Below are 13,728 nucleotides of genomic sequence, written 5' to 3'. Positions count from 1 at the left end.
ATATAAAATGATACTGATGAGTACTACCTTTTAATTACAGATGAAATAAATACAATTGTGAAGAACAAAGGACATTGTCCTAAATCGCTAATCACTGACTGGCCACATAAGAACCCAAAGCAAGACAGATCACTGACAAATGGAATATGTTCACATCTCACTTCATGATTTATGGTGAGCCTCACATGAGTTTCTACTGCTCCACTCTCTCAAGTTCTATTTAGTTTCACTTTTCTCTTCTTCCTCTTTTATAATATGAAAAGTGATGGCCTCTGAAGTGACAAACCAGACTTCTGCGACCACATTCATCTTGGTTGGTTTCTCAGAATATCCACAGCTCCAAATATCCCTCTTTCTTCTCTTCTTGGCCATCTACTCAGTGACACTGATGGGGAACCTGGGCATACTTGTGGTTATAAAGATCAATCCTAAACTTCACACACCTATGTACTTTTTCCTTAGCCATCTTTCATTTCTGGATATATGTTATTCTAGTGTATTTACACCCAAACTTTTACAGATCTTGATCATGGAAGACAGGACCATTTCTTTCACAGGATGCATGATTCAATTTTTCTTTATTTGTACATTCGTGATTACAGAAATGTTCATGTTAGCAGTGATGGCCTATGACAGGTTTGTGGCTGTTTGTAATCCCCTACTCTACACAGTTGTAATGCCTTTTCAGTTCTGTGCTTTGCTAGTAGCTGGGACTTACATGATTGGTGGACTATGTGCTCTGGTGCTCGTATATACTCTTTTGCAACTCTCCTATTGTGAATATGGCATCATCAATCACTTTGGCTGTGAGTACTCTGCTGTCATCTCTGTATCTTGCTCTGACTCCTCCTTTAGCCAGATAACATGCTTAGTCATTTCTATATTTAGTGAAATTTCTAGTGTCTTGGTCACGCTAGCCTCATATGTGTTCATAGTTGTCACTATTATAAAGATGCCTTCCAAAGGAGGACTACAGAAAGCCTTTTCCACATGTACTTCCCACCTGACTGCCATAACAATCTTTCATGGTATCCTCCTCCTCCTATATTGTGTCCCCAACTCAAACAGCTCACAGCTCTTTGTCAAAGTGGCCACTGTTCTTTATACAGTCATGGTCCCCATGCTGAACCCCCTTATCTATAGCTTCAGAAATAAGGATGTGAAGGATACCGTCAGGAGACTCATCAGCTCAAAACTTAACTCCCACTCGATATGGTTATAAGTACAGTTCAGTGTGTGTTTTTATCTGTGTGTGTGTGCATATTCATGTGTATGAAGGTAAGAGAGAGAGAGAGAGAGGGAGAGAAAGAGTGAGAGAGAGAGAGAGAGAGAGAGAGAGAGAGAGAGAGAGAGAGAGAAATGGTGAGACAAGGAGAGGCACACACTGACACAGAGACATAGTGAGAAGCAAAGAGAGGTGAGAGAGGGTGAGAAGAATGTGTAACTTTTCTTAGTTCACAAGGGATTATATGTTATTTATTTTATGTATAATGTTATTTGACCAACTAAATATAACCAGTTTCAGCATAGGGAATATTTAAAAATGTCTACATATGGTGGATATTAGGATTCAGGTGTTTAAAAGCACAATTCACTACTTACATTATTTTTTAATATGTAGTTAGCCTTATAAGAATTCTTTTCATGCAGAGGATAGTTATTGGTAAAGAATCCAAACTCTTGTGGTCATACCTCACGAGTTGTCTCAATGCTTTGTTCTATAACTATTAATTTTGCTTTAATTCTTTATCTTATATTATAAAGCAATCCAATATGTGTTTGTGTCTTATATTATGAAACAATGTCTCATATTAAGAAAGCCAATAATTCCAAACAACTATCTCTATTTCTTACCAATTCATGATAACAACATTCTATGTTTAAACGTTGAGGCAAAAAGGTATCAATTACTTGCTCCATTTTATTCTAATAGCACATAAATTAATGCTTCCTTGACACAAAATCATATTACTAATTCATATCGTGGATTGTGCATTCTGTCCCTGAGTCTATTACTAAGAAGTTAATTATATGTGAATCTACTTCATCGATGAACCAAAGATGATATATTATTTGTTTCTTTGTCTTTCCTAATTTTTTCAGTGATAAGATTTGTATCACTAAAGTAGATTTTATCTTAACGTGTCTTCTGTTATAACAGCTACTACAATCACATTATCAAGATTTAACCTTAATTTAGTTTTTAGCCTCATTAATAATATATATCTAGTATCATTTCTGAAAATTTATCGGCATACTGACCTTCTTACGAAGCTGGCACTGTTGTCAGAGATTTGTAGTGTATGTGTGAAAAAAATTCACAAAAATATCATTTATTTACTCTCTATCATCATTAAAATAAAGAACTTTAGGAACACATACATTTCATTTCTTAGCAGAATAATAGGAGAGTATTGCCAGTGTCTGTTTTGTTCTGTTTAACACAGATCCTAGGTAGCCTTGTCTATCCTCAAACTTGCTTTGTAGACAACAATGACTTTGAACTCTTAGATATGTGTTGCCTCTGCTTCCAAGTGCAGGAATTAAAGGTGTGCTGAGTAAGGATTGAAGACCCCTAAAGAGATAGAAACTCCACAAGAAGTTCAACAGAGACAACTAACCTGAACCCTTGGGTGCTCTCAGAGACTGAAACACCAACAAAAGAACATACCAAGGCACCCTGAATATATGTAGAAGATGTGCAACTTGGTCTTCTGATCAACTGGAGTGGGGACTGTCCCTAAAGTTCTTGTTTGTCTGTAGGAGGTGAAGGGATTTGCAACCTTATAGGAAGAACAAAAATATCAACCAATCAGACCTCCCAAAGCTCCCAGGGACTAAATCACCAACCAAAGAGTTCACATGGGGGCACCTATGGATCTAACTCGATAGATATATAGCTAAAGAGAGTTGCCTTATCAGACATCACTGGGAGGGGATCCCCTTGGTTTTGTGGAGGCTAGATGACCCTGGGTAGGGGAATGCTAGGGCACTGAGGCAGGGGTGGATAGACAGATGGAGGATTCACCCTTAAGAGGCAGGGAGATGAGGGATGGAATAGCAAGTTTGTTGAAAGGAAAATGGGAATGTGGATAACATTTGAAATGTAAATAAATAAAATAACCAATAAAAAAAGGTCATGGTTTGTCTGTGTAACCTGTTCCTCTAACTTGGATATCTTTCCTGGTCTCTGAAGGAGAAATATCCAGCCCTGAAGAGATTTTATGAGCTCAGGTGGGGTAAACCGAGGGTGGGGACCACTCTCTCCGAGAAGAAGGGAAGGAGGGATGGAAAGGGAGATCTAGAGGGGGCACAGAGATCTGAATGTAAAGTGAATTAAAAATAAACTGTCCCACCATTTCCAATCTGATTTCCAGTATCTGAAGTATCTTTTTTAAATTTTTTTATTATATTTTTATTTACTTACATTTCAAAGACTTTTCCCCTTCCCAGTTACCTGTCCATAGCCCCCATTCCCTCCCCTCCCCCTCCCCATACAGGTATTCCCCCTATACATCCCCCATATTCCCCTGCACTGAGGGTCCAACCATGGCAAGACCAAGGGCTTTTCCTTCCATTGGTGCCCCAACAAGATTATTATCTGCTACATAAGCAAATGGAGCCCTGGGTCAGTCCATGAATACTCTTTCTGTAGTGATTTTGTCCCTGGATGCTCTGGTTGGTTGGCATGTTGTTTTTATGGGATTGCAATTTCCTTCAACTCTTTCAATACTTTCTGTAATTACCCCCATGTATACTCTGGGTAGTGGCTTAGTCTCTGGAACCTCTAGTTGGTTGGCATTGTTGTTCAAGGGTCTCAAGCCCCTTCAAGCTCTTTCAGTACTTTCTCTGATTCCTTCAACTTGGTCCCATTCTCAGTTCAGTGGTTTGCTGCTGTCATTCGCCTATGTATTTGCTATATTCTGGCTGTGTCTCTCAGGAGAGATCTACATCTGGTTCCTGTCAGCCTGCACTTCTTTGCTTCATCTATCTTATCAAGTTTGGTGGCTGTATATGTATGGACCACATGTGGGGCAGGCTCTGAATAGGCATCCCTTCAGCCTCTGTTCTAAATTTTGCCTCCCTATTCATTCCCAAGGGTATTCGTTTTCTCCTTTAAAGAAGGAGTGAAGCATCTGCGTTTTGGTCATCCTTCTTGAGTTTCATGTGTTCTGTGCATCTAGGGTAATTTGAGCATTTGTGCTAATATCCACTTATCAGTGAGTACATACCATGTGTGTTTTTCTGTGACTGAATTACCTCACTAAATATGATATTTTCAAGTTCCATCCATTTTCCTATGAATTTCTAAAGTTATTGTTTTTGATAACTTAGTAGTATTCTATAGCGTAGATGTACCACATTTTCTGCATCCATTCCTCTGTTGAAGGGCATCTGGGTTCTTTCCAGCTTCTGGCTATTATAAATAAGACTGAGATGAACATAGTGGAGCATGTGTCTTTGTTGTATGTTGGAGCATCTTTTGGGTATATGCCCAAGAGAGGTATAGCTGGCTCCTTTGGTAACACAATGTCCAATTTTCTGAGGAACTTCCAGACTGATTGCCAGAATGGTTGTACCAGTCTGCAATCCCACCAACAATGGAGGGGTGTTCCTCTTTCTCCACATCTTCACCAGCATCTGCTGTCATCAGAGTTTTTGATCTTAGCCATTCTGACTGTTGTGAGGTGAAATCTCAGGGTTGTTTTGATTTTCATTTCCTCTATGACTAAAGATGTTGCACATTTCTTTAGGTGTTTTTCAGCCATTCAGCATTCCTCAGCTGTGAACTCTTTTTTAGCTAAGAATCCCATTTTTTAACAGGGGTACTTCTCTCCCTGCAGTCTAATGTCATGAGTTCTTTGTATATTTTGGGTATAAGCCTATATCTGTTGTAGGATGGGTAAAGATCTTTTGCAATCTGTTGGTTGCTGTTTTGTCCTAACAACAGTCTCCTTTGCCTTATAGAAGCTTTGCAGTTTTTTGAGATCCCATTTGATGATTCTTGACCTTAGAGCATAAGTGATTGGTGTTTTGTTCAGGAAATTTTCTCCAGTGCTCATGTGTTCGAGATTCTTCCCCACCGTTTTTCTATTAGTTTGAGTATATCTGGTTTGATGTGGAGGTCTTTGATCCACATGGATGTAAGTTTTGTACAGGGTGATAATCATGGATTGATCTGCATTTTTCTACACGCTGACCTCCAGTAGAACCAGCACCATTTGCTGAAAATGCTATCTTTTTTCCATTGGATGGTTTTGACTCCTTTGTCAAAAATCAAGTTATCATAAGTATGTGAGTTCATTTTTGGGTCTTCAATTCTATTCTACTATTCTATCTGCCTGTCTCTGTACCAATACCATACAGTTTTTAATCACTATTTCTCTATCATACTGCTTGAGATCAAGGATACTGATTCCCCAGGACGTCCTTTTATTGTTGAGAATAGTTTTAGTTATCCTGTTTTTTTTTTGTTATTCCAGATGAATTTGAAAATTGTCTGTCTAACTCTCTGAAGAATTGGCTTGGAATTTTGATGGGATCGCATTGAATCTGTAGATTGCTTTTGGTAAAATGGCCATTTTTACTATATTAATCCTGCCAGTCCATGAGCATGGGAAATTTTTCCATCTTCTGAGATCTTAAGTTTCTTTTTTCAGAATCTTAAAGTTCTTATCATACAGATCTTTCACTTACTTGGTTAAAATGACACAGAGGTATTTTTATTATTTGGGACTATTATGAAGGGTGTCATTTCCCTAATTTCTTTCTCAGCTTGTTTCTCTTTTGTGTAGAGGAAGGCTACTGATTTATTTGAGTTAATTTTATACCCAGCCACTTTGCTGAAGGTGTTTATCAGGTTTAGTAGTTCTCTGGTGGAACTTTTGGGATCACTTAAACATATTATCATATCATCTTCAAATAGTGATATTTTAACTTCTTCCTTTTCAATCCATATCCCTTTGATCTCCTTTTGTTTTCTGATTGCTCTTCAGCCTGAATTTTTTAGCTTCATCAATCTTATCTAGGTTTTATGGCTGTATATATGTGGGCCTCATGTTGGGCAGGCTGTGAAGGACCATTCCTTGAGTCACTCCTCTAAACTTTGCTTACATATCCCTTCCTATGGTTATATTTTTCGCTTTTTAAGAAGGAGTGGGAACATCAGCATTTTGGTCATTCTTCTTGAGCTTCCTGTGGCCTGTGGATTGTATCTTGGGTAATTCGAGCTTTTTGGCTAATATCCACTTATCAATGAGTTCATACCGAGTGTGTTTTTCTGTGATTGAATTACCTCACTCAGGATGATATTTTCTAGTTCATTCCATTTGCCTATGAATTTCATGAAGTCATTGTTTTTGATAGCTGAATAGTACTCCATTGTGTAGATGTACCACCCTTTTGAATCCATTCCTCTATTGAAGAGCATCTGGGTTCTTTCCAGCTTCTGGCTACTATAAATAAGGCTGCTATGAACATAGTGGAGCATGTGTCTTTTTTGTATGTTGGAGCATCTTTTGAGTATACGCCCAAGAGAGGTATAGCTGGGTCCTCAGGTAGTGGAACGTCCCATATTGAATTTTGGTGTTAGTTCCTGTGCTAATGCTCTTCTTCTCATCAAGTCTTTCCTGTATTAGTGGGCTTAAGAATATTCTCCTCTTCCCTGTGTGGATTGGCCTATATGTTAGCACTGAGGGAGTTTGGGGGTAGGACAAAGCACCAGGGTAGGAACATTGGGAGGGAAAACTCTTTGAGATCTGCTAGAGATAATGCGAGACAAGGCTGCTACAATAAATACTCTGCTACCGAGTTAGTGCTGAGCCTGCATTATTGAATTTGGAGCAGTGGAGAAAGAAATGAAGCATTTGGTGTTGGTCTGTTTTCCTCACTGGAGCCTGTCTCTCAATTTTTTTTGTTTTTTTTTGTTTCTTTTTTTTAATTTTTTTTTTTATTTATCTTTACACTCCAGATTTTATTCCCTGCCATTCCACAAACGTCCCCCCTGGACAGTTCCACATCCCATACCACCTCCCGACCCATGTCTCTGAACGGAGGTCCACACTCTACCCACCCCACCAGACCTTTATAGTTCCTGGGGCCTCCAGTTTCTTGAGGGTAAGGTGGATCTTCCCTAACTGAACTAAGACCGAGGAGTCCTGTATGGTATAAATGTTGGGGGCCTTGTCTCAGCTGGTATATACTGCCTGATTGGTAAACCAGTGTCTGAGAGATCTCAGGGGTCCAGTGGAAAAGAAGGCACAGTAACAGGCCCAAAGAGGGATCCAAATCAAAGGGAGGCCCCAAGATATGACAACATCACTGAGGCTATAGGGCATTGAAAAAATGAACCTATCATTACTGCCCTCCAAAAGATCCAACAATCAACTGAAAGAGTCAGATGCAGATATGTGTACCCGACTAATGAACTAACCCCTTTATCAGCAGGTTTCCATGAAAGATAAACAACATGAATACTTAAAATGTAATCATTGTACTTCATTTCTTGTTCTGATAAGCATAAATGGATATATAGAATGATGACAATGCTTACTAAACCAATGAAGTGCTAGTTGAATACATACTTAGTATAAAATTCCTAATGAATATATCTTTGGCAGGAAAGTTTCATGTTTTTACATATATCATGTCTACTTCTTAGTCATGTATCAGTGATCATGAAATGCAAAACCATATAAAATTTCATTAGGTTAATATATTAGAATAAATATTATATATTTATTATTCTTTCCTTGACTTTAAAATATATTATCTATATAGGGTTAGAATTTATCATGTCATGAGAGAGCCTAATAAAAATTATTGTGATGAAATTTTATTTTCAGTAATGGAGTGGAGATTTCCTTTAATTATTTCTGCATGCTTTGTGAAAACAAGCAGTTTGGATTCCTCAGGGTTTATGTCCCTAGTGTCAAGCACTTACAGATTAAACAATGAATAATAGCACGAAATAAATTTCCAGGTTTCAGTCTTCTGCATGACTCTTCTTTGTTCTTTACAAAGAGGTCCCAGTAGCTAAAATATTAGTATTTGTGTACTCTGTTGAATTCTATTTTATTTGTTGTTACTGTAGTTGGAAAGATTATAAAGCACTCAAAAGCAAAGAAAAATTTTGAGGTAAACAGTACATGTGGTTTATTGATTATATTAACAACATTATCAAAAATTGGATACCAGGAATGCCACTATTTTGGTGAGTTCTCTCTGTTTTCAGTCTGTGGATGTACACAGGATCTACACATACTAGAAGGAAGGATAAACTCATGTGAGCTGAAAAAGAATGATAAACTCCTCCTTTATTTAGTGATACATATTTGAGTGTTAAATTTGAAGTTTTTTGTTCCTTTCCACTCTAATGATTTTAAAATTGTTTGTTAATACTATGTTACTCTGCTGAAAATTAATCAAATAGTTCCCTCATCCTCATGAGTTTAGTGAGTATAAAGAACACAAGATATGTCCACTAAAAATAACACAACATATAAAACAGGTTATATAAAACAATATAATAGTTGCAAAGAAAAATGGAGCAGTAATAAAAATGGTGGGATTAATATGGACAAAGCAGATTTCTTAGAAGAGCTGGGTATAAGACTTGTCTAAAAAACAGAATATAAACCATCAAACATTATTTTCCCTAGAGGTTGTAAAATTAAAATACCTCTAAAAGTCACCGTGGGCATTTTGAAACGTTACTCAATGATTGCACTTATTTTACTTTATTTTTCTTTACTTTTTCCAAGCACTCTCTTGAACTCCTCCATGTAATTTTTCAGAATCATGAACTATTTTTACTTTATTTGTTCATGCCTTTTATCTAAGCACTTGGGAAGTACAGGCAGGTAGAATTTTTTAAGTTTTAAACTAACATATAGTTTAAAGCTATATAAAGGGAACTTGTTTTTGTTTTTCTGTTTTGTTTTTAAAGCATACTGATAAAAATGATCATGATAGTTTGAATTTTGTGCTTCTTACATAATACATTGTAGTGTGTGCAAAGCAGTATTAATTTGTGAATTTTATAAAATCATATGAAGCTTGGGGAAATTAGTGTCCTTACAATTAAAAAAACATGGATTATTTGATAAGAAGAGAGTAAAGAACCCTTAATCAAAATAACATGAAGTTGGTAATGACAGAGAAAGAAGAGCACAGAGGCACATAGTCTTATCTCTTTGATTGGTGATCATTGATGTGGAGTACTTTCCTACAGCTACATCAGTAAACAGGATAATCATTAAGCTCTAGAGTGTTATTGGAAAATATTAAAATCTGTTTCTTTAACACTGGCATTAAGGGAAGCATCAATGTACATATAGATACAAAAGTGACTCTTAATCCTTGTTCTAAAACGAGACAAGATATAGCTCTACATGTCTCTTATGTTTCATTTTTAAATGCTATAAAATCAGCATGATTTATTCCCTGTAACAATCTACCAAGGTTCTTTGTTATCTTCTTTATCAACTTCAAAGAACATCTTAGTTACTATACAGAACCTTACCACCAAAATATAATTTTAACAATGATTTTTTTAGGAATCTTAATTAAATTTTTATATTTTTTATTGTACTTTATATTATTCTCAGAACTAGAAAATGACATGATTGACATGTTCACTTAGAGCATGAACAGCTAAAGGTTTTCTGGTTGTTCCTATATATTTAAATTGTTTTTTAAAATGTACTATTTGTTTTGAACTCTGGGCACAATTTATAATGCTCTAATTATACTTGAGCTATTTTAATATCTCCTTAGAAAAGAGATATACCTATGTGCTCTTCAACAATAAAATGTAGTATATATAAACAATGGAAATTTATTTATCTGTACCAAATAATAAAATTGACTATGTTTTTCTTCTTGTATCAAGATATTCTCAGTATTTATATGTAATTGCCTCAAATTCACGAATTTTCTGCATCTCAATCCTGAATGCAGGGCTACCTGTATTTAGCCTCATAATGCTCCTACACTAATTCAAGATGCAGAGCTGATGAAGAAAGTTGTTTATGTACTCTGAGAAACAAATTATCTTGTGTGAGAAAACAAGTTAAAAAAAAGCAAGAAAAAAAAGAGAGATCAGGTTGTAAAGTAGGGAAAAACAGAAACAAGAACAAGTGTAAAGCTATTTCTTTAATTAAATGGAATATTGGGCATTGTGGCTTGAAATATTTGTAAATATAAATGGAAATTCACTAGAATTATAACTATTCAATGACACTCAAAATAAAACATGAGACTTGTTAAAAACTTATTATGAATCAATGTCTCTAATAATAATAAGAAATTTAATATTCTATGAAATATTTAATGTAAATTTAAATGTAGTCAATGGTTAGGATTCTATAGTCAAAACATTAAAAAAGGTTCTTTAGTTATGAGAAATTTAACTACAGAGAAAATAGTGGAAAATTTGTTAATGAAGAGAGACTACAAGACATATAAATCATTTGGAATCCATTTATTTTCAATATTCATTGTCCTGTTTTGAGATCAGAAAATTTACTTAAATCATTTAATTAACATATGTTGTAAATATTCTGGGTGTTCTTTCTCCAACGGCTAATGAAGATCATTTATGTATATAATGGTTTTATCAAAATTATCTATAGTGGTAGCAGATTATTGTGAGAAACTGCAAATTGTATAGTTTCAAGACAGTAGAATTAATGTAAGTTCATAGATAAGATTTTCTCAATACTTATTACTGACTGAAATTCATATAAGTCCCATAAATCCCAATACCACTGGCAGTATGATTGTATAGATTGCGGTCTCTACTAGAATATAGTAGTGACTATGATTAAGGTAAGTTATTTGTTGTTAGGGAAAGATAAAAAGATGTGCCAGTCCTCTACATGCATGACATAAGCCCTGGCAATTATTATTTAATATCTTTGAGGAATATATGAAACAGTCACATTATTTAACTTTACATATGAATCATTTTGCCTCATGCTCTTCAGTTGCACACATGACTAAAGCATTTACACTTATTTTAAATTAAATATTATGTATTTTTATTAAAATATATTCTTACATTTTTAATGCTAAAGTGTTTATTTTTGTTTCTAATTGCCAACAAATAGCTATCAATGTCTTCTTTCAATATATGAACACAATGAATAAAAAATTTGATAAAGGTAAGAAATGTAAAAATTTGAAGACTTTTCTAGTATTCTTCCACTTCGTGTCAAGGATTCGGCATTTGTAACCATATGTTGGGTATTTAGTTTGTGTGGACATTCTCTAACCTGAACTAATGGCAACTGCAATCTTCTCGGTGCTTACAAAACCTTGCATTCTATTTCTAATGACTATAATGATATTTTATCATGATGTACTCTAGCATCAAAAAAATGGATATATCATTTACACATTCATATAAACATAACTCACATAGAATGATACTGATGAGTACTAACTTTTAATTACAGATGAAATAAATACAATTGTGAAGAACAAAGGACATTGTCCTAAATCACTAATCACTGACTGGCCACATAAGAACCCAAAGCAAGACAGATCACTGACAAATGGAATATGTTCACATCTCACTTCATGATTTATGGTGAGCCTCACATGAGTTTCTACTGCTCCACTCTCTCAAGTTCTATTTAGTTTCACTTTTCTCTTCTTCCTCTTTTATAATATGAAAAGTGATGGCCTCTGAAGTGACAAACCAGAGTTCTGTGACCACATTCATCTTGGTGGGTTTCTCAGAATATCCACAGCTCCAAATACCCCTGTTTCTTCTGTTCTTGGCCATCTACTCAGTGACACTGATGGGGAACCTGGGCATACTTGTGGTTATAAAGATCAATCCTAAACTTCACACACCCATGTACTTTTTCCTTAGCCATCTTTCATTTCTGGATATATGTTATTCTAGTGTATTTACACCCAAACTTTTACAGATCTTGATCATGGAAGACAGGACCATTTCTTTCACAGGATGCATGATTCAATTTTTCTTTATTTGTACATTCGTGATTACAGAAATGTTCATGTTAGCAGTGATGGCCTATGACAGGTTTGTGGCTGTTTGTAATCCTCTACTCTACACAGTTGTAATGCCTTTTCAGTTCTGTGCTTTGCTAGTAGCTGGGACTTACATGATTGGTGGACTATGTGCTGTGATACTCATATATACTCTTTTGCAACTATCCTATTGTGAATATGGCATCATCAATCACTTTGGCTGTGAGTACTCTGCTGTCATCTCTGTATCTTGCTCTGACTCCTCCTTTAGCCAGATAACATGCTTAGTCATTTCTATAGTTAGTGAATCTTCTAGTGTCTTGATCACTTTAGCCTCATATGTGTTCATAGTTGTCACTATTATAAAGATGCCTTCCAAAGGAGGACTACGAAAAGCCTTTTCCACATGTACTTCCCACCTGACTGCCATAACAATCTTTCATGGGATCATTCTCCTACTATATTGTGTCCCCAACTCAAACAGCTCACGGCTCTTTGTGAAAGTGGCCACTGCTCTTTATACAGTCATGATCCCCATGCTGAACCCCCTTATCTATAGCCTTAGAAATAAAGATGTAAAGGACACAGTCAGGAGACTCATCAGCTCAAAACTACACTCCCACTTGACATGATTATGAATATTGGGTGGTATGTGTTTCTGTGTATGTGTGTGTGTGTATGTATGTATGTATGTATGAGAGAGAGAGAGAGACAGAGACAGAGACAGAGACAGAGACAGAGAGAAGGAGGAGGAGGAGGAGGAGGAGAAGGAGCAGGAGGAGAAGGAACAGGAGGAGGAGGGAGGGAGGGAGGAAGATGATGAGACCAGGAGAGGCACACACTGAGAAAGAGAAATAGTGAGAAGCAAAAAGTAGTGAGAGGGAGTCAAGAGACTGTTGTACTTTTCTTAGTTCATATGGCCTTATATGTTCTCTATTTTATCTATAGTTTAATTTGACCAACTAAATGTAATCAATTTCAGCATAGGGAATATTTACAAACCTCTAGATATGTTGGATATTAGGATTCAGACGTTTAATAGCACAATTCACTACTTACATTATTTTTTAATATGCAGATAGCTTCATAAGAATTCTTTTCATGCAGATGATAGTTATCGGTACAGAATCCAAACTCTTGTGATCATAACTCACGAGTTGTCTCAATGCTTTTTTTCTGTAACTCTTACTTTAGCTTCAATTCCTCATCGTATTTTATAAAGCAATCCTATATCTGTTTGTGTTTTTCATTATGAAAACAATGTCCCATATTAAAAAAGCCAATAATTCCAAACAACTATCTCTATTTCTTACCAATTCATGATAACAACATGTTATGTTTAAACATTGAGGCAAAAAGGTATCAATTACTTGCTCCATTTTATTTTAATAGCACATAAATTAATTCTTCACTGACAGAAAATCACATTACTAATTTGTGTCTTGGATTGTGCAATCTCCCCCTGAGTCTATTACTAAGAAGTTAATTATATGTGAATATACTTCATCGATTGACCAAAGATGATAAATTTTTTGTTTCTTTGTCTTTCCTAATTTTTTCAGTGATAAGATTTATATAACTAAAGTGATTTTATCTTAACGTCTCTTCTGTTAGAGTTGCTAGTACAATCACATTATTAATATTTAACATCAATTTAGGTTTAGCCTCATGAATAATGCATATCTAGTATCATTATTGAAAATTTATAAGCATGCTGACTTTCTT

The 13,728-nt window shown here is 35.5% G+C and overlaps 2 protein-coding genes across 2 annotated transcripts; both read left to right on the top strand.

The window, feature by feature from the left end:
• The first annotated feature begins 265 nt into the window (after positions 1–265).
• Positions 266–1,222, top strand: Or5d41b (olfactory receptor family 5 subfamily D member 41B). The gene has a single exon (NM_001000926.1). It carries the CDS (start codon positions 266–268, stop codon positions 1,220–1,222), a length of 957 nt encoding a protein of 318 aa, NP_001000926.1.
• Positions 1,223–11,684: 10,462 nt separating this feature from the next.
• On the top strand, positions 11,685–12,635 carry Or5d41 (olfactory receptor family 5 subfamily D member 41). Its single transcript, NM_001000336.1, is given in 1 exon segment — positions 11,685–12,635. A coding segment is annotated over 1 exon segment (951 nt).
• The last annotated feature ends 1,093 nt before the right edge of the window (positions 12,636–13,728 follow it).

Source organism: Rattus norvegicus, chromosome 3, assembly GCF_021556685.1.
Source record: "Rattus norvegicus strain SHRSP/BbbUtx chromosome 3, alternate assembly SHRSP_T2T, whole genome shotgun sequence".
NCBI lineage: Eukaryota > Metazoa > Chordata > Mammalia > Rodentia > Muridae > Rattus > Rattus norvegicus.
The sequence above is the reverse complement of the archived record's forward strand: the minus strand, read 5'-3'. Positions and strand labels throughout refer to the sequence as shown.

What these genes read in the sequence shown, in the direction of transcription:
- Or5d41b (NM_001000926.1), top strand. Translation starts at nt 266, where the DNA reads ATGGCCTCTGAAGTGACAAACCAGACTTCTGCGACCACATTCATCTTG.